This window comes from Tinamus guttatus, unplaced genomic scaffold (assembly GCF_059628265.1).
Source record: "Tinamus guttatus ecotype Peru unplaced genomic scaffold, ASM5962826v1 Tinamus_guttatus_pri_ptg000197l, whole genome shotgun sequence".
Lineage (NCBI taxonomy): Eukaryota > Metazoa > Chordata > Aves > Tinamiformes > Tinamidae > Tinamus > Tinamus guttatus.
In genome coordinates this window covers 1379334-1402465 of record NW_028288731.1, presented here as the reverse complement: position 1 = coordinate 1402465, position 23132 = coordinate 1379334, and the positions used below count along the sequence as shown (strand labels likewise).

Genomic DNA, 23132 nt, shown 5'->3' with positions numbered 1-23132 from the left:
TGGATTTCATATTGTGTTAGACCTAAGTGGCCTTGGTGGTGCTGCTATTCACAGAGTGGGATAGATGTGCGTGTGGTCCTTTAGAGACAAGGGAAAATAAGTCACTTGCTTATGTGTGACAGACCCAAGCTTCATTGAATGCAATAGCTTTGGGTTCAAGCTCATGTGCTCGGCTCAGGGTGGAGACATGCAAATTTCTGGGTCGACTGAAGCTCCAGGTTTGCATATAGCAAAAATATGACCAGCCAAATACATTTTAGCATATAAATATCTTCTTCGCAAGTGAGCTGTAGTCTTCTGGCCGAGTCCTCGCGCAGCGGTTGTTAGTACCGTGGTTGCTCTTGCCGCCGTCCTTGCTACCTTTTCTGACTCGCTGCATCCTTTCGGAAGCAGGGCCTGGATGGTCTCAGCTTACGTTATTTTAAGGACATAACTGGGGTGCATCCGAGAAAGGGAGCAGGGAGGTTGCTGCTGGAGGGTCTCCTCGCCGTGCAGACGGCGCAGCGGGCGGTAGACGTGTGAGCTGCCACCTTGCCAGGAGCACGGGATCGATAGGCCTGCAGGCTGGGAGACATGGAGTGTCTCTCTCTCCCTTTTAGTCTCACTATTTGGCCTCTTCTACCGCTCCACTGCAAACCAGGGCAATTGCTAGGCTCGAGGAGTCTCCTTGGGCCTCCTCTACCTCACAATTTGCGTGAGGGTGTACGAGGAAGATGCGATCTCCGTGGTTTTGTCCCCCTCTGAGCATTCTACCTATGTAGCTTTGCTAACGTGCTGCAGCCTCCCTCATAGCAAGAGCTGCGCCTGGCAAGTTCATAATTGCTTTTTTTGACTGGGTTTCTAATTGGAGAACGTTCTGAAGTGGCAGCAAAACACAAGTTGTTCCCTCTTTCCCAAAAAGAGCCATTTCCTGTTGGAAGGAGGGAGTTTGTATGAGGAGCGAGCTGGCAGGAGCCTGTGTCCTTTGCCGTCCTGCTGCCTCTTTAGCGTGCTTGTTCACTCCCAGTTGGAATGAACCATGAGTGACGCTGGCCCCTGTATTTTGATGTCAGGGCTTGGGACAAACCAGCCTGTCCTCAGCTCCCAGAGGGGTCCTCGTCACCACAGCCCCTAGAGCTGCCGTCTGACCCCATCGACGCCTGGTTCTGCCGTCAGCACCGCCGCACAGGGAGAGCCTCCTCCGTAATAAATATTCCCATCTGCCGCGTTGGACACTCCAATCCATCCTGGAGATCTTTGCTGTGTCAGGCGTTGTTCTAGATGAAGGAGCCGGGTAGTTATAAAGGTTTGCAAATAGGGCGTGTTTATCATGGTTAGCTCGGCTTTCCCATTCCCCTGCTTGCACAAATTGCCGCGGCTGCCCTAGGCATGACTCGCACCTAAATGTCCCCCCAGCATTTGTAAGGTGCTTTGGTGAGTGGGTTTCCCAGGCTAAATGGGGGAATAGTCCCATGCCAGGCCATATGGCTTGGCACATTTCTGAAATCGGGACTGTTTTTTCTATACTAACTTCTGCTGGGGATATATGTTCCTGCTCACTGCTTGGTGAGTAACTCAGACTGAAAGTGGCAAAATTTCAGCCATTTTGCACAATCTTTTTTTTTTTTTAAAAAAAAAAAAAAGGCCTCAGTGCCAGATAGACTTTGCCAGAGTCAGGATTAATATTCTCCTGCCGGGAATGTCTTTGCTTTCAGAGAAAAAGTACTTGGAGGGTATCTTGATCTTGCTCCTAATAGAAAAAGGCTCTTGACCAAGATGATGCCATGAAAACACAACAGCTCCTGTGCTGGGAGCCCCACATCTGCTTGGGAAGTAATGTATTGATCTCTTGTACATCAGTGCATCAATACTTGGAAGCATGCATTTATTAACATGCATATATTATTAAACGTGTGAAACTTCCCTAAATTTTTGCCTTTCTGCTGTTAGAACTGTCCAGTTCTCTCCTCGCCTTTTAATTAGGGCTGGCTTTTTCGTAAGGATCTAAAGGAGCTGGCCCTGGGCTCTACTTGATGCTGGACTTCTTGCTTACCTAAAAATGTTGAAGAGCTAAAGCCCAATTTCTTAGGGGGCTGTGGAAGCAGAGCAATGTTAATGCCAGGGCCTTCTCATACCTCTGGGTATCTATTTCCCTGAGGCTTGGGCTGCGGGCCAGAATGCAACCCACAGACTCTAAATGATTAGATAGAATAGAAAAAATTAAATAATTTAGGTTTCTAAAGAAACTTGAATAATTATACCCAAATATAATTACAGTGACCGTGCTCTTAATGAGCAGCATCTCCAGCTCTCTGGATTCGCTTCATCACCGCAGCCTAATCTCATTATTATTGATCCGTCTGGCTTCCCATCATTTCTCTCGGGAACCAACACCCACAGTGTGCTTGTCCTGAAGGTCCGGAGGGCCACGAGGACCAAGCGCGTCGCCTTCGACCACCGAGCCCAGCACCTGCTCTCGGGAGGCACCGATGGCACCGTCCGCCTCTGGACCCAAGCGGATGCAGCGCCCGAGCGCGGCCAGCGTCCGCAGCAGGGCTGGGAGCAGCATCCCGGCGTTTCCACGGAATAAATCCCCGCTCGCCGCCTAACGCCGGCGCGGCGGTGCTGCAAGGAGCCCGGCCGCGCGCGGGGGGGCCCGGTGCCGCCGTGCCGTGGCGGGGGGCCCTGCAGCACCCGCAGCAGCGGAGCCAGGAGCTGCGCCCGCGCCGCCTCCGTGCAAGCCCCGCACTCTTCTTCCTTGGTGTTATTTGTATTTTTATCCCGCACGCAGATTTCTTTGCAAAAAATATATATAATAATAATTCTACCACTCACCCCTAGCATGCACGGCCGCCTGCCTGCCTCCAGTGGGGAGCCTTGCTGACACAGAAGCGTAGATATATATATATATTTGATTTTTTATTATTATTTTTGATTACTACCATCATTTTGCGCCCCGCGGGCGGATGCGGCGCGGGGCACGGCGCCCGCGCGGGGGATGCGGCTGCCAGGAGGCGCCCGCGCCGGCGGCTCCGCTGCGGGGGCCGCCCGCAGCACCAGGTAAGGGCAGCCGGGCTGCGCGCGAGACCCCGCGGGCGCCGGGAGCTACTTGTTGAGGGGCCGCGTCCCCCTGGGACGCTCTGCGCACCGGGCCTGGCCCTGCTTAACTTTCCCCAAATGCGGGATCCTCCTGTCAAACTTCATCCGATCTTTTTGCATCGCCTCAAAGCAGCGCTTGGTCCCTTGTTGTGGCTTTTCCTCTTTCCTGTTTTTCTCCTCTGGACCAGCCACCACTCCAGGATGCTGCCGCCTACCTGTAGCGTGTGGGTGCCCGGCTGGGTGCAGCATCCTCCTCCGCACCCCTCAGCCCGGGTGGCCGTGGCTCTTGCCTTCGATTAAGCAACTTGCTTTTGAATTTGCAATCGCTTGTGTAATATCCGGTGTCTCCCTCCATGGTAGCTTGGAAAATAGAAAATCCTGCCCGATCAAAAATCAGCTGATCCCTTGGTGGCTCCGGTGAGGTTGAAGCTCTCTGCTGCTGCAGCTGCTTTTATTTTATTCTTTTTCTTCCCTTCAGATAAGGGGAATTTGCAGCCCACCCTCTAATCCCGAGGCATAGGAGGACCTGCAGGGAGGCAGCGTGCTGGTGTGCGCAGGGTTAATGCGTGTCTGGCTGGCGCGTGTGTGTACACAAGGCGAGGAAAAGCAGGCGGAGCAGCACGCACAAACTGCCCGCTGCTTGCGCCGGGGGCTGCCGGGCTCCCGAAACGCTGCCGCTATTCCGTCCGCGCGCAAAGTTTCCTCCGCGCCCGGGGGCTCCTGGGGCAGCCGGGCAGGGCCCCGGGAGCGCAGCTGGAGCGGGAACCATTTTACGGCTTCCCGGCGGCGCGGCGGGGAGGCTGGTGCCCGCGCTGTGGCACCCCGCAGCCTGCCCGGGCGGCGCTCGCTATTCGCCCAGCCGTTATTTTTGGCAGACCGGGGGGCTTCTCTGCCTCCCTGCTTCGGGCATCGCCGGGCGCGCGCCAACCTGGGCTCCCGAAGTTTTCGGACGGCTGCGGCGCGCTGGGCAGGCTCGGGCCGGGGGCTGCAGGCGTGACGCAGGCATCTGCACGGACCCGGCGCTCAACTTCTGCCTGGGAATTACCGACATGCCGCACGATGGAAACGGTAAATAGCATCCGCGCTTCGGGAGGGAGCGCGGCGCTCCCCGGCAGCCCGGGCTGACGCTCCTGGCCCGAGCAGTCCCTCCTCTTCTTCCGAAATGCTTTTCCTGATGTTTTTTTTGCGGCTCCAGCGCTGCCTTTGGTCCTGGACACAGCTCTAACTCCACACGATGCTCGCCTCCTTTTCCGCCGCGGGTTTTCCGCCTCGCTTTAACGAAGGGAGCTGCGTGCTCGACCAGCACGGAGCGGCAGCGGCTGCAGCAGGAGGTTGGGACCGCGATTAAACTTGGCTTCAGTCCCTCCAAAACTCCCCTTCATCGTGCTGTCTCGGAGAGCTAATTCTTTGAAACTTTCCCTCCATCTGAAAACTCAGCTGTGCAAATGAGAAGAGTAAAAATTAGATGAGTCGGCAGAGCATCCTTTGTATGGGGGTGCTTTGCGGGCATTTGTACACAGCCATGTGTGTCTAATTCATATATTTCCTGGGCTTTGTTCTCTAGAAATAATGGGGGAGAAGAGGCTTATTTCTAGTGCAGCAGTGGTTGCTATCTGTGCATTTTGGAAGCACTGATTTCTTCCTAGGCGCTGGCCGCAGTGCTCCTTACGAGGAGATGTTCCCTCGCATGCTGAGTCTTCTCACTTAAAAATATCTCTTTTCAGACCACTGCACTGGTCTCCCTATGGAAGCAGCTGTTTATACGTGGCAGTGAGACCCCATGGAGCAGTTGAGGAGGGGGATGGCTCTTCATATTCATGAAGCCTGGATACTGCTGTTTCTAATCCCTGCTTTGGTCACTCCAGCTGCCCTCAACCATGAAGACTACCCTGCCGATGAGGGGGACCAGACCTCGAGCAATGACAATCTGATTTTTGATGACTATCGAGGGAAGGGCTGCGTGGACGACAGTGGCTTTGTGTACAAGCTGGGAGAACGCTTCTTCCCGGGACACTCCAACTGCCCCTGTGTCTGTACTGAGGACGGACCCGTTTGCGACCAGCCGGAGTGCCCCAAAATCCACCCCAAGTGTACAAAAGTGGAACACAACGGATGCTGTCCGGAGTGCAAGGAAGTGAGAAACTTTTGTGAATATCACGGGAAAAATTACAAAATCTTGGAGGAATTTAAGGTATGAACCCCCTTCTTCAGTATTTAATATTAGTGTGTGAGATGGCGTGTGCTCCTGTGGGGGGCTCTCGGGGTCTGCTTGTCTCTTTTAATCCGTGCTAAAACCAAAGGCCTCCTTTGGCCGTGGTGAGGACCACCTCACTCCGCCCATGCGCCCCATGAAGCGCGCCAGCCCTCCCGTTCCTCTGGACAGCCGCCTTGTTTGTCCACAGGGTGAATCAGGTTGAACTGCCAAGGGCATCTGTCAAAATGGCATTAAATCAATCCTGAGTACTCTTCCAAGAACCCTTTTCCAAGCTTGGATAGTACAAGTTGATCACATGGTACTAAGAGTTGGTGTTCACGACTATTCAAAAACCCACATAAGTAGACAGCAACCTGTGTTTAGTACATGTAGTGCAACTCTGATGAGCAAAGCTGTCTAGAATAGCCAAAGTTGGATTTCCAGGCAGGTAACCATTTCAAGCCACAAGAAGTTTGTGGTTTAATTACAACGGTTGAGTTCCCATTGGGAATGTTGGGGCAGAAGTACTGAGACATCATTACAGGATGCCTCTTAAAAATAAGACCAGGTTTTCCAATATCATTACCCTTAATACAGTGTATGTCTCTCATTCTTTTAAGCTAGATTACGTGTTTTCAGTGCTGCCAAGGAAAATAGGATTTCAGAATCAAGAGCAATCTCTATAAAAACAATAGGTATGCAGGAGTTTATTCGCTCAGGTCATGTGGCTTCAGGATTCATGCCTCCCTAATTAAGGACAACCTATAACTTTTCATGGCTCTACGCCTGATCTCATTATACATGTGCCAATTTATTTTCTCTTCTGACAGTGAGCATAAATCCTTATAAGTCTTTATATTTTGCAGGTTCTCCCTAACACAGATCATGGTTTCCCTTTTCCCAGATGATCTTCTCTGCCATTTTTCAGCAGAATTAATATTTAGTTCCTTTCTTTTCCTGTCATGTATGGTTTGTTCTGCTCTTTTTCTGCCCATCTGGAACTGGAATAACTCAGTATCGTCAAGACGGTTCAATGTCTTAAGGAAAAAACAACGTTAGGGGAGCAGCTCCTTGAGGGCCATCCTGACCCAGCTGTTCTGTGCTCTGCAGAGCCGTATGAAGATGCTGGGTTTTGTGAACTGCCGAAATGCCAGTTTCTTGTTGCCCTAAGCAGACCCAGTGCAGCCTCATCTCTCAGGCATTGTGCCTGAAGACACAAGGGTCCCATGTTTGCCTGCTTGGTGAATCCACATTCCACTTATGTGGAAATGTATGGTCAGGTTCTTGTGTGGGAGTTGGGAGGAACCTTTTTAGGAGAGGTTTTAGGAAGGCAGGGGAGAACAGTAACACAGAGCTTTTCATTAAAGTATCTATAGCACAAGAAAAAAAAAAACTACACACACAAAAGTGCTCCTTAGTGTTACTCACAGGAGGAACCTCAGCCTCATCACGGATGAGAGGGTGGAGTAAAAGGGAGCTGCTTCATTGCTTGTTGTGCAACAACCACATGAGCAGCACAGAACGATTTTCCAGTATCTTTAGAAAAAGGCAGAATAGGTGGTGGCATGGAGTAACCTTCAGTTCAGGGCTAATGTGAGGTCCTCTATATTTAATTTAGTTCACAGTCAAGCGTTTGACCTGGACCTGTGTTTTACTGAGAGCTTGGTACTATATAGTGCAGAACAAAAACTGATCTTTGGATGTTTATGTGTTTACCTAGAATAAATGATGAAACCCTCCTTTTTTCCCTCCAAGCAATGGAGCAGGTTCAGGGAAGGGAACATCACTGTGCAGGTGCCAAAGTGTTAAAGATAAAGAAGAGAGTTGTTAGGAGCTGAAGGAGCACCCATAAACACTATAGGAAAGGCAGAGCCTGAAGATTCAGAAAATTACCACTGTAAAGTGAAATCTTGACTTCATTGAAGTATCTTGAGTATTTTGCTGTTTACTGCAACAGTGCAAAGATTTTATCTGCCACCTCCGTGGAAGAAAAGCTGAGCAGCTCATAGGTTGTACCAGTCAGAGCTCAGCTCTTCCCTAGGCCTGGGGTATGTGCATGGTCTGCAGACTTCCCCAGGCCCACTCCACCCAGCCGCCAGTCTGGCTTTGCCTGAGGTGAGGGCCTTCCTCTTGTCCGTCTGGCTCAAAACCAACCCGCTTTCGCTGGAAATGGATTCACAGTTTTGTGCGATTTGCTTTTGCTGATATCTAGGATCCAGTCAGCTTCCATTTAAAGCTCTGTTTTGCAAGCGCGTGTGCAGGTGCACACAGACACACGCTCCTGCTCACCTTGTGCATGTGGGCACAGCTGACTCACCTTTCACAAATTTCAGCTGCCTCCTTGTTGCCCCAGGTAGGATTAATTTTTCCCTAGGAAATTCCTGACAAGCTGTGGAAGGTACTTGGGGCAGGCTAATTAGTCAAAATTTATTAGAGATTTCTAACTGGGATAATTTTGTTGCCTTGTTTTTAATCTTCCTGTGCCTTCCAAGTGATTTGGGATGGAAAATCCAAATGCAATATAATTCTTTATTATTATTATTATTATTTCCCCTCCCTTAGGACTGACAGTGAGTGTGAGGGCCACAGGGTAGAAGGTAGTTACAAAAAACATTTCTTGACCATTCATCTTCCTTCTAGCGGGCTGAGTCGGTGACTCATGACTATTGGAAGCACAAAATAAAAACAGGACAAGAAGCCCTCTAGTTTAGACAGTTGTCCAAATGCTTATGCTCATGCCCCTAAATCATTAACACTTGTAAATGAAATGCTTAAGTGAAGTTCAAATGAAAATCTCAACCCAGCTTGGAAATGGTTTTGTGAGCCCTGTAAGATCTCCATGGTTCTGTTATGGAGACCTATGAGGTCCTTCTGGCTTTGGGGCTCAGCTACCCTTGTGGAGCTGGGCTGGTCCCCATGGGCCATCTTAATCTGGGACTTCAGTAAGGCCAAGTTTTACCAGGAGCCACAGAAACCAGCAGCAGAAAAGATCAGAGAGCTCCATTTAGTGGGCCCCAAGACACAAATTGGGGTAATTCACAGGTTGTTCTCCAACATTCAGGAGTTCGACCCCTCTCCTGAGAAGGAAAATGCAGGAGGACAGGGAGGCCTGGTCACTTTTACTGGGATCCGCGGTTCTCTTCTCGAGCCTCGTTCTTCATTTTCCTCTGGGAATCCCTTTCCTCGGGAAAGCTCCGCTCTTCCCCACGGGCCGAGCGTCAGGGCAACACTGCGGTGGGTGGCTGCAATGAAGGCAGGAAGGCCTCATCCCTCCGGAGAGCCCTGTCAGTGCCCCTGGAGCCACCACATAGGTCGTGCTTTGGCTTCCAGTGCTGAGGTAAAGCTCCAAGTCACACGTGCCACACGCCTCCCTGCGATGGCCGAGAGCTGTGGGAGTTGTTGACCTTCTTCTTTCTGCCTCAGAGGAGAAAACAAGTAAACAACAAATAAGAAAGTGATCTCAGTTATCCTGAATACACACGGTTGTGTTTTAAATGCATGTTCCAGGCAGCGGCTTATGTAAACTTAAGGAGACAGTGTACCGCAAGCTTGATGAATGTTCATTGGCAGCTCATGGAGGAATCGTGCGAATGTCAAAGAGACAACAGTTTTCCTAAGTGCTGATTAGTTTTTACTCTGCTACACAACTTACTGACAGAAAATAACACGCCTCCCCGCACTGGGAAAATGTAATTTACGGCAGGGTTCAAGGTACATTTGTAGCCACAGTGAGGAGCCTTCTGAAAATGATTGGGTTGTCAGTTTGAGAAGTCTGTCACCACTCCTGTGAATTCCCTCGTTCCTGCATTGCCGTGTCCAGGTGTCCCCAGAATCATCTTCCCCGTGGGCATCTGGATGTGCAGCGAAATGCCATTGCCACGATGGGGCTGATGGGCTCACAAGACGTTGTTGGGCTGACGTCTTGAAGTGTCCTCATAGACCATGTAGGAAGGAAATGCCCCTTCTGCCTGCAGGCCCCACGGACCACAGGACCATGGGACTTGTGGGAGGGGGGTTTCCCTTTTTGAAGTCAACAGTAGAGCTCATCTGATTGCTTCCTCCTTCACTCCCTCCTGCCCAAACCCATCCTCACTCCGGCAGGCACTCCTCAGGTGAGGTCCAGAGGTTTGCTGGCTCTGCCAAGCACAAGGAGCACAAGGAGGATGTTGAGGGATGGAGCATGATCTCCTACCCCTGGGCAGGCACCTACTCTGTGAGCAGTAGGAAAGGGAAAGGGGAGATTTGTGCTTCATTAAAGCCTTAGGGCAAAAATCTCTACTGAAAAAGAGCCAGGATTTCACTCCTGGAGGTCTACTTTATTTTCCTCTCCCATATTTCCTTCCACTATATCTTAAATTCATTGCTGTGTTTTGTCTGCAAAGCATCTCTAATCCTTTAGCTCAGGCCTCCCTATCGCTGACTTTATGTCTTCTTACACTGTGCTGGCACAGTGGGGATCCCAGCTCCAGCAGGGATCTTTGGGGTCTAATCAGACTCCAAAGTAAATGAGAGGCTGTGTAAGCACAGCATTATCATACACTAGTTCCCCGTCCATTGTGGAAGCCTTTACTTGGGAATAGCAACATCTCTTTCTCCTTTGTTAATGCTCCTTAAAAATGTTTTATTAATGCAATTACCTTAATATAACTTTGTGAAATAGAGCGGTAGCTAAGACCTTTCATCAGAAGGTCTCGGCGCACGCAAGAGTTTATTCAGCTGTCACCGCAGCATCTCTCAGTGCCTGAAATGCCATGATGCGGCCATCCTGCCCCTGGAAAACAGCAAGGAGACCAGGAGCGGTCCCGCCGCCTGCCTGTAGCCGTGCCAGAAATAGAAATTAAGTGGCGCAAACCGCATCCTTGCTCTGACCACAGCCCCGGAGCGCAACCTTATCAAATATGAATGAAGCGCTCGCGGCAGCCCCGTGGCAGCCCCGCTGCTCGGCGGCGGCTCTCGCTGCGCCCCGGCTGGGAAGGGAGGCGAGGGGCAGCCGTGTGCGCGGCCGGGATGCTGCAGTGGTCCCCGAGCGCCCATCGCTTTGGAGAGGAGCTCTGCACCCACCAGAAGGGTGCAGAAAGGGGGTTTTTAGCCATGTGCCATCGCCAGAGCCCTCTCAAACTCAGCCCTTCCAGGGATACCGAATTATCCAGTTGCAGCTTCCAAGTGTGTTTTGGGCATCTCATAGCAGCATGAGAAATGTGACATTGTGAAGCTAAGAAGCTTCATTAACCACCCGAGAGAAAAAGAAAACAAAACCAAACCCCGAGTGTGGAGAATGAAAAGCTCCTTCCCCAAGTTGTTCTCCTCTAATAGTATGAGTGCTTGGGCTCGCTTTCCGCGTGACTCCTGGGAAGCACTCCCATCACAGCAAGCTAATAACTGCAAGAGCAAACATTACTGAACCCTCTTGGTCGTACGGTACCCGCTGATCCAAATCGCTAGTACTTTTCTGTTCTTTGCTCATAAAGTGCAAAAAAACGTGATTACTAGCCCAGGTCAGCATGGGGCCCTGATTTTAATATTAGCATTTTGCTCTCTGTGTGCAGTGTTTTGTTTTTTTATTATTATTATTATAACTCAGACTAATGGGGCTTTCCCCCCCCCCCTTTTTTTTTTTTTCTCCTTGTGTGTTCTGCAATTTCATGTACGGCTAGAAAATCATAATACAAAAGGAATTTCAATAACGTGCCTGTGCTTTAATAAAAGAAGGCAGGAACAATGCCAGCGCACAAGATAGCGAGCAGCCATTGAAATCAGACAGGGGAAACAGAGCATCAGTCAGATGGAAAAGTATGATTTATTATCTCCCTCCTGGCAAAATTACAGTGACAATGTCTGTGCACAGGAATCTGAAATTACTGACTTACTGTATTTCTGTCATAATTTATACCAAAAAATACATATGAAAATGGGTAGGTATGTCACATATTGGTCTGTAATGATACCCATTCTAAAAGACATTATGCACTGAGGTGCTGGTTCTGTAGCACACACACATATATAAATGCATCATTATAGTATGGAAAGAGCGTGGGTTGTGCTGCACATTTGGCTCTGAGGATTTCCTGGTGGGGCTCTGCTGGGGCGCAGGGATGTGTTGGGGTGCAGAGAGCTCAGCTGTGTCCTGTGCAGCACACAGGCTCGCTAGGGAAATTCGGGGAGCGCCGGAGCTATGGCTGTGCTGTCGGATAGCGGCTCCAGGAAATAGGCCGGTGCTCCTGCTTGCTGCCAAACCTGGGGGCTGTCCAGGGAGGTACTGAGAGGAAAAATACATATATCTGTGCAGCCAGAGAAGAGGCTCTGGCCTTTCCCATCGCTCCATTCCCATTGGAACCATGCTGTTAGGAAAACGGGGTCTGTATGACATGCACCATTGCCAGGACCTTCCAAGAGTGCTAAAATAGCATCTGAGGCTTTACTAGCGGGCCTGGCAATGCTCAGGGAAAGCAAGGAGGGAAAGGTTTGTCCCTTGCCTAGCCCCGGCAAGGACCACCGCCAGGAGGAAGGAAGTTTCCTCAGGGCTGGGGAGCAGGAAGGCCTCGGATCATCAGTCCGTGACCAGGAGCAGTCAGCAGAAATGTCACTGCGTCGTGGGGGGGATGTTTCTTAGGGAAGTGTTTGTTCGGAAAGCGACTGGAGTGCGGGTGTTGGATTGTGGCTCTGGGGATGTGCTCTACCTGGAGTTGCATTAATTAAAAATAATGCTCCATTAGGCGATTACCCTGGTTATTGTTTTTAAAACTATAATTAAATAAGTCATCTAATGACAACACTCAGTCTAGTTGCAAAATAAAGGCGCGTGTAGCATTAGGCTTCCTTAGTCTTTTGGAACTGTAATAAAATCAATGCGCTCGGAGGAGCGTTAGGATTTGAAGCAGCTCCTCAAGGCAGGTTATCTGCGGTCACGTCGGCAGCGAAACCTTTCTCACGCCAGGATAACCCATTGCTCATGTTCTATTAGCAGACCCCAGCCTCCCATTTTCTATGAAAAAAAACTTCTTTCTTATTCCATCCCCCCCTGTTTCTGCTCATCACCAAATGTGGGGGCATCCCCTTAGCTGCCTGGGCCTGATGAGTTTTTGTAGTTTAGAAAACAGCCCCTGGGACAGAAGCTTTTGCTTCTTTCCCACGTTGATCGGACAAGGGCAGAGCACGAGGGACCGGAGCGTGGTGTTGCCTGGAACTGAACGGATAGAAAATGTACCCAGATGTTCTCACCGTGTCCACGCGGGGCTGAGCGTGGTCCAGCCTCCCTCCTGTGCCAGTGCAAGGTCCATCCATCAAATCCATAACCTTTAGAAAGGAGCTCGGGTCCCTGCACGCCGGGCACGGCCAAGTTAAATCAACTCCCAGAATAGGATCATAAAAATTACTGCCGAAGGAATACAAAGCTCTGGTTGCCTCAGCCCCGGGGTGTGTGAGGTAAAACTGTTGTCAGGAATAAAATGAGACATATAGCAAAAAAAAAAAAAAAAAAAAAAAAAGAGGGCGGGGGGGAATGTTCCTGCAAAAGAAATGCAGAGTCATGTTGTTACGGAAAGCTCCACTGCTGCTTTCGGTGGAAAACTGCCACCACCAGACTGCAGATGGGAAAAGGGGCCAAGGCTCCGGCGCAGGTTCGTGTCCCTCATCAGCTAATGGAGGGATGACTCTCCAGGCTCAGAGGCAGCTCCAGGAGGCTTGTGAACTCATCTGGTTGTGTGGCACGTAGCGAGTGGGAGGATGCAAAGCCAATGCCTTCACACTGCTGAAGCATCTGCAGACCCCGGTGATGCACCTCTCCTGGGCTTCTCACCCTCGTCCGACCCACCTGCCTCTGCAGCTCCCCAGGGCTTTCTACAAAAGAGTAGTAAGAGCAAAGCCGCTGTCTCCAGGCATGGTCTGGGGAGGAGAGGTGGAGGTGACCTGGAGGTATTGCCGCATTTTTGTGCCTTTCCATCTCCAGAGTCGAAGCCTGGTCAGCAGACCGCTCTGTTGGTGCTCTTTCCAGCTGCCTGGAAAACCTTTGGCAGCTCTGGACAGCCAGGCATCACCTCAGGGCAGCCAAAATCCAGCTTTGGTTGGAGAGCTGCAGCATCTGCAGGCCAGTAAAACAGGCAAGTCTTCTTTGCCCTTCTTGCAGTGTGGCTGCATAGAATAAAAGACAGAGTTTCACCATTTAGTTAAACTGTTTTACGTGACGTGTGTGTCTCCCACGTCCTTTCAGTTGAGCAAGCAGTTTCTCATTGCACCTTAGTCTTACAGCTAGCAATGGTAGTGTGTTTAGGTATTGTGGAGGCCCCTCTGATACAGGATCCACGTGTTCCTCAGCCTCAGCTTCTGCTGCTGCTTCGGATCCAGCTCCTTGTTTTGACCAGTGTGTAGTATGGTCCAAATGCTTTTAAGTGTTGACCAGCACAGCAAAAGTTCTTTCAATAGTAGTAGCTCTCCAGATAAGTAGTGTACAACTGCGGTTTGTCACTGCAATTAAATTATCTAATGACTTAACATTTTTTTTGCCTGTTGAGAAACCATTTGCTAAGTGATGGCATTCACTGTGCATCTAATCACTCATCAGATTGCTTATTGGGATGACTGTTACCCTATGAAAAAACCATTACCCATTACCGTTTCCATAGTGCAATTGCTACCATGTCTCCCCTATTTGGATGCATGAAACCTTTTTTTTTTTAATGACAAATCTACTTAGGGAATAATTCTTGCCTTGTGCAAGTTCTTGTACTGGCATCTAAGCAGTTATTGATGTGCTGTTAGTATTGGGGGGCATAGTACGGTCAAAATGACCAGTCCAGGGGACAAGTGTCCTGTCCTTGTGGACTGATCCACTCTTGCACTTCAGGTGGGACTCTCACTAACTGGATTGTTCCTTGGAGTTTGGCATCTGCAGAATTTCTCAGTTGAAGATAATTCTCCAAACTTCCCTACAGTCTCCTGCTTATCTGCCTGAGATCAGAGGCAATTTCAGTAACAATGAAAATGATTCTAATTTCAACTCCAGCAGTACCTTCGATGAATGCTCTCCTGGTCTCCTTTCTATCCACCTTTCCTGGTGTGTAACTTCCCACCTCAGCTCTAATGCAGAAACCATTTTGCTTCCAATTTTTATTCATCAGGTCCTTTATGATGTTTTATTCCCCTTTCTTCTTTCCTGACCATAAATTCACTACCTGCAACTGTAGCTACAAAAATCACCTCCATCGGAGTTGCTGTGGTCCTTAGTGCCATTAAAAGTTACAGCCAGCCCTAAGATGTAAGTAAGTGCCCAATTTGACAGGCTTCACTTTGCATCTCTCTGCTCTTCCTGCTGTTTTATCTGCATAAAGTAGGATGCCACCAGTCGCTGAAGAGGAGGGTTGAATGCAATTATTTATACAAGAGCTGCTACAAACCCTGAGGAAAAGGCAGAGACAGTGAGATTGGTGGCAGCAGGTCTCTGCGGAGCTGGGATGTGTAGGTAGGAGGTGACCACGCTGCTCACCTGTGTAGGTACGGACAGTGGATCTGAATCTAAGGCAAAGTTCTGGCATACTGAGAAATTTATCTGTGTGTTTCCAGCCACTTCAAATTCCAGCCAACCAAGCAGATTTTTCCAGTCACTCTGCCCATTTTGTAAATATACCTAGTTGACTCTGAAGAGCATCGTAGGCCCTGGTAGCAGATACATTAAATTTAGTGGAAGTATTTGGACTCTCTTCTGCTAAACTTGAACGGCCCTTGTCTGATCAGCGCATGAGTATTATAAAATGACTGGATGGCTGTAAACACTTCTGTGAAGCTTTTCTATCTCCTCCCTCTAAGGAAATATCAAATATTTGTGACATAACAGTTATAAAGTTTGCATTGCTCTGTATTTGTTTTCTAATAGCTGTTTTCTAATTGACAAAGAGCTGTTGGGTGTTAGTCAAAATGCACTAGGACACAGTACTTCTCTGAGCACCTCATGGGACCTAGTCAATGAGTCGAAATCCTTGAGCAAGACATTTTGAGACGTTCTTGTACTACTGCGCTCTGCAAACTTAACTGGGGAGTGTAGGCAGAAAGAGGAAGAAAGCAGCCCAGTAACTCAAAGGAGCTGGGCTTGGGACAGGTGACTAGGGGGCAAGAATTTGCCTTAGCTTTGAGCAACCTCTATGCTAGCTCCAACTAGGGTGTGAACTTTGTTCCAAGAGACTGAATACTCAAATATGAAGAAAGTGCCATGTAATTGACAGTCTTTTCTTGAAAAGATTAGGAGGGGTCCAAAGTCTTAGTAAGTGGCTGTGGTTAACACTGCTGGAAGAAATCAGCTCTGAGGTGGGTGGCAGCCCAGACGTGGGACTGAAACGAGTGTTCTTGGGAACCTGACGGGTCCAAGTAGCCTGGAAGATGTTACAGATAACAGAATGAAAAAAATATATATCTGAGGGAGATTGCCACTGAATGACAGAACAAACAAGCACAGAGAAAGCATCCATCACATGTCATCGTTAAGGTTGTTCATTTGTCTTGTAGGGAAATAGCTCCCTGTCTACCTCTCTACAGGAATTTCTGCAGAAGAACCTGAGATTAATTGACATGGAGACCTGAGGCAATAAGCATTCGCAGGGCAATCTCCATGTTAAAGAAAAATCCTTGGTGTGTTTGAGGGAGTAGAGAGGTGGCTTGGGATGCTCTTGCTGTGGACACGGCATGAACAATTTCTGAAATACAGATGGAGTCCCGTAAGTGTTTGGGACAAGTGACTCTATGACTAGCCTGCATGTCTCAGATGCAGTAAGGCACAGGTCTTGTAGATGTTCCGTGCAAAATCTTAACTGAATGCTTGGAAGTTTTGAGTGAAAGGTTATTCTTGTGATTGCTTCCTCCTTGTCTGGTAGGTTATTCTTATAATTGCCTCCTCTGTTGAGAAACTACTTAATTCAGATCTCTTTAGCTGTGGAAAAGTATGAGAAAACTGATTTAGACATGGAGGTTTGAATTCTGTTTTCTACTTTATTTGTACACCTCCAACTTTGGGAAGGATTAGTATTTCAGGCTGCTTTCCTGAAGGAATCTTTGGTCATGCAGTCAGTCTGCCTGCCAGTTCTTTCAGACAACTCAAGGGCCTGCTAGAGCCCTCAAGAACAGAACTCTTATGGGGATGAAATTTTGGGGTGTTTTATGAAAACTGGGGGCTGACTGAAAAGAACCCACGTGGTGCCCAGGTCCTTAGGAGAGAGGGGGCCTTTTACCCACCAAGAGGAGCAGCTGGGTGGCCAGTTAGTGGGCATAATCCCTATATACATTGGCATTTACTCCCAAAGAGCGTGTGGAAATGACAGGGAGTAAGTATGAGGAGCCACAGCAGCCACATCTGATTTGGCTTCCTGGTTTCCCTGCTCGGGGAGTGTTTTGTTTCTCATTCTGTTTCCTTTGTTTCCTTTTTTGTTTGTTTACATCATCTATCAACTTTATCATTATGTGCTTGTGCACATAAAATCTTTATTAGCCGTGAGTATTCTCTATTCTCTGTTTTAATTTTCCTTCCTTCTTTCTTTCCTTTTTAATGAACTCCGTTGGCTGCAGATGTTTCCCATTTGATAACACCTGAGACTAAGTTTTTCCATTACAAACTGGATGAGCTCTGGCTTCTTCCCACTGCCTCTGCTGTGTGCAGGGCAGAGCCACCCCCAGGAGAAGCAGGAACTGACATCCTTGCCAACAGCTCCCCAACCCCAGGTCACAAACCAACTTGAGATCAAAAGCCCACAAGTTGAAACAGAGGTTGGGTCATCATCTGACATGTGGCGTGTAAGCAGGAGTGTCTAGGATCCACATCCCTTTGGTGCCCTTGAAGTGACTGGGAGTAGAGGAGGTGGAACAGGGTGAGTGCTGGGACTGAGAAGGTCATTTTTATTCGGTTCCCCAGTTAATCAGCTCAGAAGTCACTGAATGGTGATCAGGTCTTGGTCACGTTTGCTACCCACCTACTTGGCTAGACTTAGTCTTCGTGCTGACCAGGACATCTGGGAACGTATTTCCTCATCCCTTCTCCTGAGGGGTTGGGTCCTCACGCCCAGACGTGAGCTTCGGGGGATAGGAATTTCAGTGCTTTGTATGAATTTTCCCCATTCAAAACAGCCTACTATTACTTTCTACAGAAGTTCACTCCTTTTATTAATGATAGGACTATTTATCAAAACATACCTTGAAAAATAAGAGATGAATCATGCAGCTACTGTGTGGGAGTGTATGTTATGGCTGTGTACCATGAGCCTTCATTTTGGACAACAGTGCAAAGAAAGTTTAAGCACCAATATGTCTTGAAATCCTTCCCAAAAAATCCTTCCCTAGAGAGTCTTCTAAGAGATTATTCTGCCTTGCACAGGCAGAGTGAATAAATCATCTTCTGGCCCAGGCCTTTTATGCTCCTTTAATCTTTACATATTTTTTTAGAATATCAGCTGTTTGCACTGTCTGTATGAGAGTGGCATAACCTCTGATTTGTGTCTCCTTCATACTCGAGAAACGCTGTGTATTTTTTCAGCTTTTTTCACTAGGGATGGGCGGGTTTTTTTCTGGGAACTACCCTTAATGTATTGGAACCTCAGTGGCTACAAAAATTTAAACTATCCTCCTATTCCAGGAATGAGAAATCTTGAAATCTGGATTCTGGAAAGTTGACGAAGGTGCATAGCAGATCCTGTAAAAGGCTGCTAGTCCTGAGCAGTATTTGCAAAGTATTTGGATGAGAATCAAACACAGCAGCAACGCGTGAGTGCGGGAACGCTGCTGACCGCTGAAGGGTGACTGCTGTGATCTGGAGAAAACTGAGAACAAATGGGGTAGGTGGAAGCATGGTGGGAAGATGGATCTTATTGGCCAACATCCATCGTTGTCCCACAAGGAGTAAAGCTCCAGGAGAGGTTCACAGCTGGGCTGCAGAGCCCGCGGACAGCAGTGAAAAGCTGTTTGATGGTTTCAGCACACTCAGGGCAAAGTCCTTCCTGGAAGGGTCAGGGTTTTGCACATCACCCTCCGGAGCACATCCGCCAGGAGAAGGTGCCGCGGCATCCCTAAGATGAGTGAGCAAGAAGGCGGGCGCCACTCGTTGGGATGGAGGGCGGGAGGAGGCACGGGCAAAGGAACACAACGGTAGGTAGGCTAAAGGGAAGTCCTGGAGGCAAGGCCGTGCCGTTTGCACTGCCTGGGATGGGGAGGGCTGAGAAAAGCCCTTCATTAGTGCCGGAGCAGCCTTTCCATCTGCTCGTTGGCCACGCAGCTGAAGCCTTTCCTTCTCGGAGCCGCGTGCACTTCCTCGCTCCTGGAAAGCTGCTCTGCGTGTCAGGCGGCATCGTGGTTAGTTACGGTGTTACTGTCAGCGTTACACTAACAACACAAAAGCGGAAGATGTGTCTGTCACGTCTTGTTGACTCGCACGGGCATTGAGGGGCGTCTCCCGCAGCCGCTGACGTTCTCCAAGCAGCAGCTTGGGCTGCTGGAAACCCTCCTTAGTGCTGCAGCCACGGGAGCAGCGGAGGGAGGAAAGTCCTGAAGGATGTGGCAGTGAATCCGCCACGTATCATAAGATCTAGTTCTACCATTCTGTATAATTAGCGATTGAAATGAGGAAAAACAAAGGAGCAATTTTCTTATTGATCCCTTGGCAAATAGTTCTGTCTATTTTCCTCTGTATTGTTTCTTCTTATTAAGTAGCCTTGAATAAGAAATGTCAGTCAAATGAATTTAGACTCCGGGTGCTCAGACAGAAATCAAAGCAGGATTGAACGAGGAAAGGTAATTAGCGAGAGGGATTCCACCTCCACAGACTTTTTTCCTTGCTCAAGGAGTGCTGATTTTATCTAAATTGCCAAAGCTGTGAGCAAAGGAGAGGTGATGGGAATTATAGACTGCGGGTGCTGAGACAAAGTAAGGGAAGCTTTAATTAGTGCATTTTAAGGTAGAAATGAATTTCCAAGGAATAAATTATTTGACTTGAGACATATGGAGCTTCTTAGAGGTAACCCAAAAAGCTTTTTTACTATCCAAAACAGGGCTCTGGGAGTTGTATCTGCCTTGTAGAAGTGAACAGCATCACTGAGGTCTGAAATACAAGGAGACAAGTCCTCCTTTCATTTGCTTTTCTTTTTTTTATTATTTTTTTGGACTATGGGGGAATTCCCATTGCTGCAGATTTCTGCTACAAAAGAAAGCAGAATTCAGCCCAGGACCCACCTGGTATTAGTTCACATGCTGGTGATGGGAGCTACTGCTGCAGAGGAGTTAAGGGTTATGCATCAAACCAACAGGTACTGAAAGGAAGTTGCTTTCCTTTCAGAGTCTTCTTTTTTTGCCATTTCTTTGCTCCGTTGCCATGCTGTCATCACACTCACACACCTATAAGGATACTGGGGACCTTAAGACTCACCCCTCTCACTTGTTAGAAGATTTCCACAGCTTCTTAGAAAGCAAAACAGAGACAACTCGCTACTATTTACAGGTAGATCGAGACTCCCGTTTAAATTGGCAGACCTGATGTGGAACTGTTCATCTGGGTACTTGAAGCCCAAACTCCCTGCTTTCAGTGGAATTTTTTGTATCCTTGATTATTCACATGTTCAGTGTGAGGCACTTGCTCCCAGACCACCATGAGTGGGGTCATGGCCAGATCTAAGGGTTATAATAAGGGGGATGCTTTACTGGCCCCACACTGCGAGTGCTACCCAAATGCAGAATAAAGTGTTGCTGCCCCTCCAAGAAGAGCACTGTTATCCTCCACTCTGGAAAGTGTTGGAGGCCCCTCCAAGGAACCCCTCCGAGAGACTGGTGGCGACCCAGCAGCACCTTCCCAACAGTTGTGGATTCCCTGCCCCTGGTGGTCTATGTGTGATACGAGTGAATGCTGGAAAATCACTCTGTCCTTCTCTGTCCATCCCTTTCAATCTCCCAGGAATTCAGCTCTCTTCCTGGCCAAGTGTGTAAGGTTACAAGAGATGGGTAGAGGTGAAGGATCCGGTGCACAGGTGCCACCATGTCAACCCTGGGCCTGCCTAAGACCTAGCAACTCAGCTCAGTCTTTCTACCCAAAGAAGCTAAAGTATGACAAGAGCTAAAAAAAACCCACCCCCTACTCTGGGAAAACAAATATCATGATCATTGGTTTGTCTAATGTTCTGGTTGCCTATTTGGGATGTTGCTATGTTGTCCTATAGGTTAATTTGTATTACCCATGATGAATGAATGAAGTCAAGAGGTACTAAACGCTCATGTGTTTATCTTATGGCAAGATAGAAATGTTGCAAACTTGCAAGCTACGGGAGGAAATGGGCTAATTTTAGATTTGTTCCTAGCCCTCGCCATGCGAATGGTGTCGCTGTGAGCCCAGCAATGAAGTTCACTGTGTTGTAGCAGACTGCGCAGTTCCCGAATGTGTCAACCCAGTCTATGAACCAGAACAGTGTTGTCCTGTCTGCAAAAATGGTAAGAAAGTACTGTATTGGCTTTAACAAAGGGTTGTAAAGGAAACATTTTACTGAAATGTTGTTACCCATGAATTGCCAGGAAATTTGCTTCTGTTGGCATGGACTGGCATTGGGGCTGTTCCTTCTCCTTGCACGTGGGCTGCAGTTGCAAGCTGGCAACTGTGAAAATTAAGGCTGCCCTTCCTGGCTTGTGTCCTCCCATTGGAGTTGATGGGGTCACTAACTTGAGTCGGTCAGGGTTTATAGGAGCAGGTCCTGACACTGATGATGGCCCTTTCATGTCTTTGCTTTGTTCCTGTAAGTAGTCTCACACAAAATCAGGCATATAATAAAACAGAGTCTTTGTCCCTAAATTAATAAAGTGATGGTTATATATGAGGCGCTTAGGAACATGGTTTAGTAAGCATGGTGGTGATGAGTTTACAGTTGGACTTGAAGATCTCAAAGGTCTTTTCCAACCATAAAGATTCTTTGTGAAAGGGCGCTGGAGAGCTCTTCAAAATCAACAGCAAAACCCCACTGAGGCCAGTAAGACACTGGCCAAGCCCATAGCACCATAAGTTACATGCTGGAGTCGATGTGTGTAGCATTGGCTCTCACTGTCCTGCTGAAACCAGTTCATGGATTCGAGTCAGGTTTAGGAATACCTTTGGAAAATAAATCTATTCCCGCAAAAATCTCAATGGTTCAAATTGTAATGCAGCCCCAAAGCACATTTCTCTGGAAAAGCACACCTTTTGCTTAATACAGGCCTGAGAACAAATTAAAACAAGCTAAGAGGGGAGCTAGGTTCACATAAACCTCTTCACAGCTTTCTTGGCATGTAAGAAATGGCTGCCTAGACTCATCTTCACATGTTTAGGCTGCCCTATCCATATGTGTGTCCTCTTACATACATCCCTGCTGCTGGATAAGAGAGTAATGGTTGCTTCTGGTTCCAAAATGAAAATGTTTACAGAGAAATAACATTTTCAACATATTTTCTGCTCTTTAAAACAGAAAAAGCAAACAGTTTTAAATCCAAAATATTTTCACCAGAAAAATTGGCAAATTTCTCAAGTCTGTATAATTACAGCAAAAATGTTACTTGAAATGCAGAGGTTTATTTTAAACTCTGTTTTTTAATCAAAAATACTTCTAAGGTTTTTATGCTTCCACTGAAAAGCAGAGGACATCTCAGCAGGTGGTTCCTTTTTGGTTGCACTTCCAAGAAAAGGCACTTCAGCCCACTCCATGCACATCTCTGCATGTCACCCTCTGAGCTGCCAGGTGCCCTCTCTGCTCCACGCAGGACGCTGCGAGGCACCCGGCCAGGCCGGAGCCACAGCACCCGCTGTCCTGGTGGCCCTCGCGTCAGCGTAGGCTCGTGCGGAGCAGGACGGACACAGCCCGTGTTGGCCTTTGCTTTCCTATTGCATGCGCGGTGCTTAGCTTAATCCTCATACCTTGAGCGTGGCTGGATGGAGGTGGTGCGGGAGGAGTGTTGCATGGCTTGAGGAGCGTGGTGGCACGGAGCGCTGCCCGGGTCTCCGTGTCTGTGACTGCCGTGGGGATAACGGTGACCTCCAGCTGGGCACGGAGCTGCTGGGCTAGCTGGCCAGGATCAGACCAGGACTTGCAATTTTGTCTTTAGCCTTCACAAATAAAACACTCAACTAAGGGAAAGGCACCAAAGTGATAGAAATAGGTAAGCGCCAAGATAGGCTGGAGGTGCTGGAGCAGCCTCCGCTGACGCAGGGAACGCGAGGAGCGAGTGTGACTGTTCCTCTTGGGCACGGCTCCGCCGCTGCGCTCCCCGCTCGCTGCCTTCTCACACGTCAGGAGCTCCATGCAGGCAAAAGAACATAAGACATTGCTGTGTCTTATTCCTCTGCAAGTCTCTCAGACGCATCCTAATAAATGAGGAACCCAGGACTTTAACCTGTCTACTCATCTGGAGATCATGATTGTATCTTTTGGTTTTCCACTACAGCCAGTCAATTAAAGATCCATTTCACAAATCCTGAAGATAACAGTATCTGGCAGGCCTGTTTCACCAGGCAAATTCTCCTTTTTTTTCTTAAATTTGTTGGGGTGATTTTTTTGTTTGTTTGTTTTGGGGTTTTTTTCTCCCCTTCCGCGCAGTAGCTTTTGCCTTCTGCCAAAGCAGTGCAGACTGTTGCAGTGCAAAGTCTTGCTATGATGAAAAGGTTTAGCTTAGTCTTGACCCATGTGGTCAGCATTTTGGACTGGCAGCCAGAAGAGCTCTAGGGATACAGCTGTGGAATAAAATAGTGTTACTCCTCAGGGCAACACGTAGTGCAAATCCTCCTTTGAAAAGTCTAAAAATGAGGAAAATGGTGAAGAACGCGGTTGCTTTGGTTTGAAAGAGGGCCCTGAATCATTTGTGGTGCTTTGCTAGCAGGGTAGCTTGTCTGCTC

At 48.4% G+C, this 23132-nt stretch overlaps 1 protein-coding gene across 1 annotated transcript in view; it reads left to right on the top strand.

Annotated features, from left to right (window-relative positions):
• The first annotated feature begins 4052 nt into the window (after positions 1-4052).
• Positions 4053-23132, top strand: part of VWC2L (von Willebrand factor C domain containing 2 like) — a 37339-nt gene continuing 18259 nt past the window's right edge. The window contains exons 1-3 of the mRNA XM_010219331.2: positions 4053-4146; positions 4803-5269; positions 20581-20710. Coding sequence (XP_010217633.1) covers positions 4859-5269; positions 20581-20710 — 541 coding nt within the window. The 5' untranslated portion in view covers positions 4053-4146; positions 4803-4858. The remainder of the gene's footprint in view (positions 4147-4802; positions 5270-20580; positions 20711-23132) is intronic.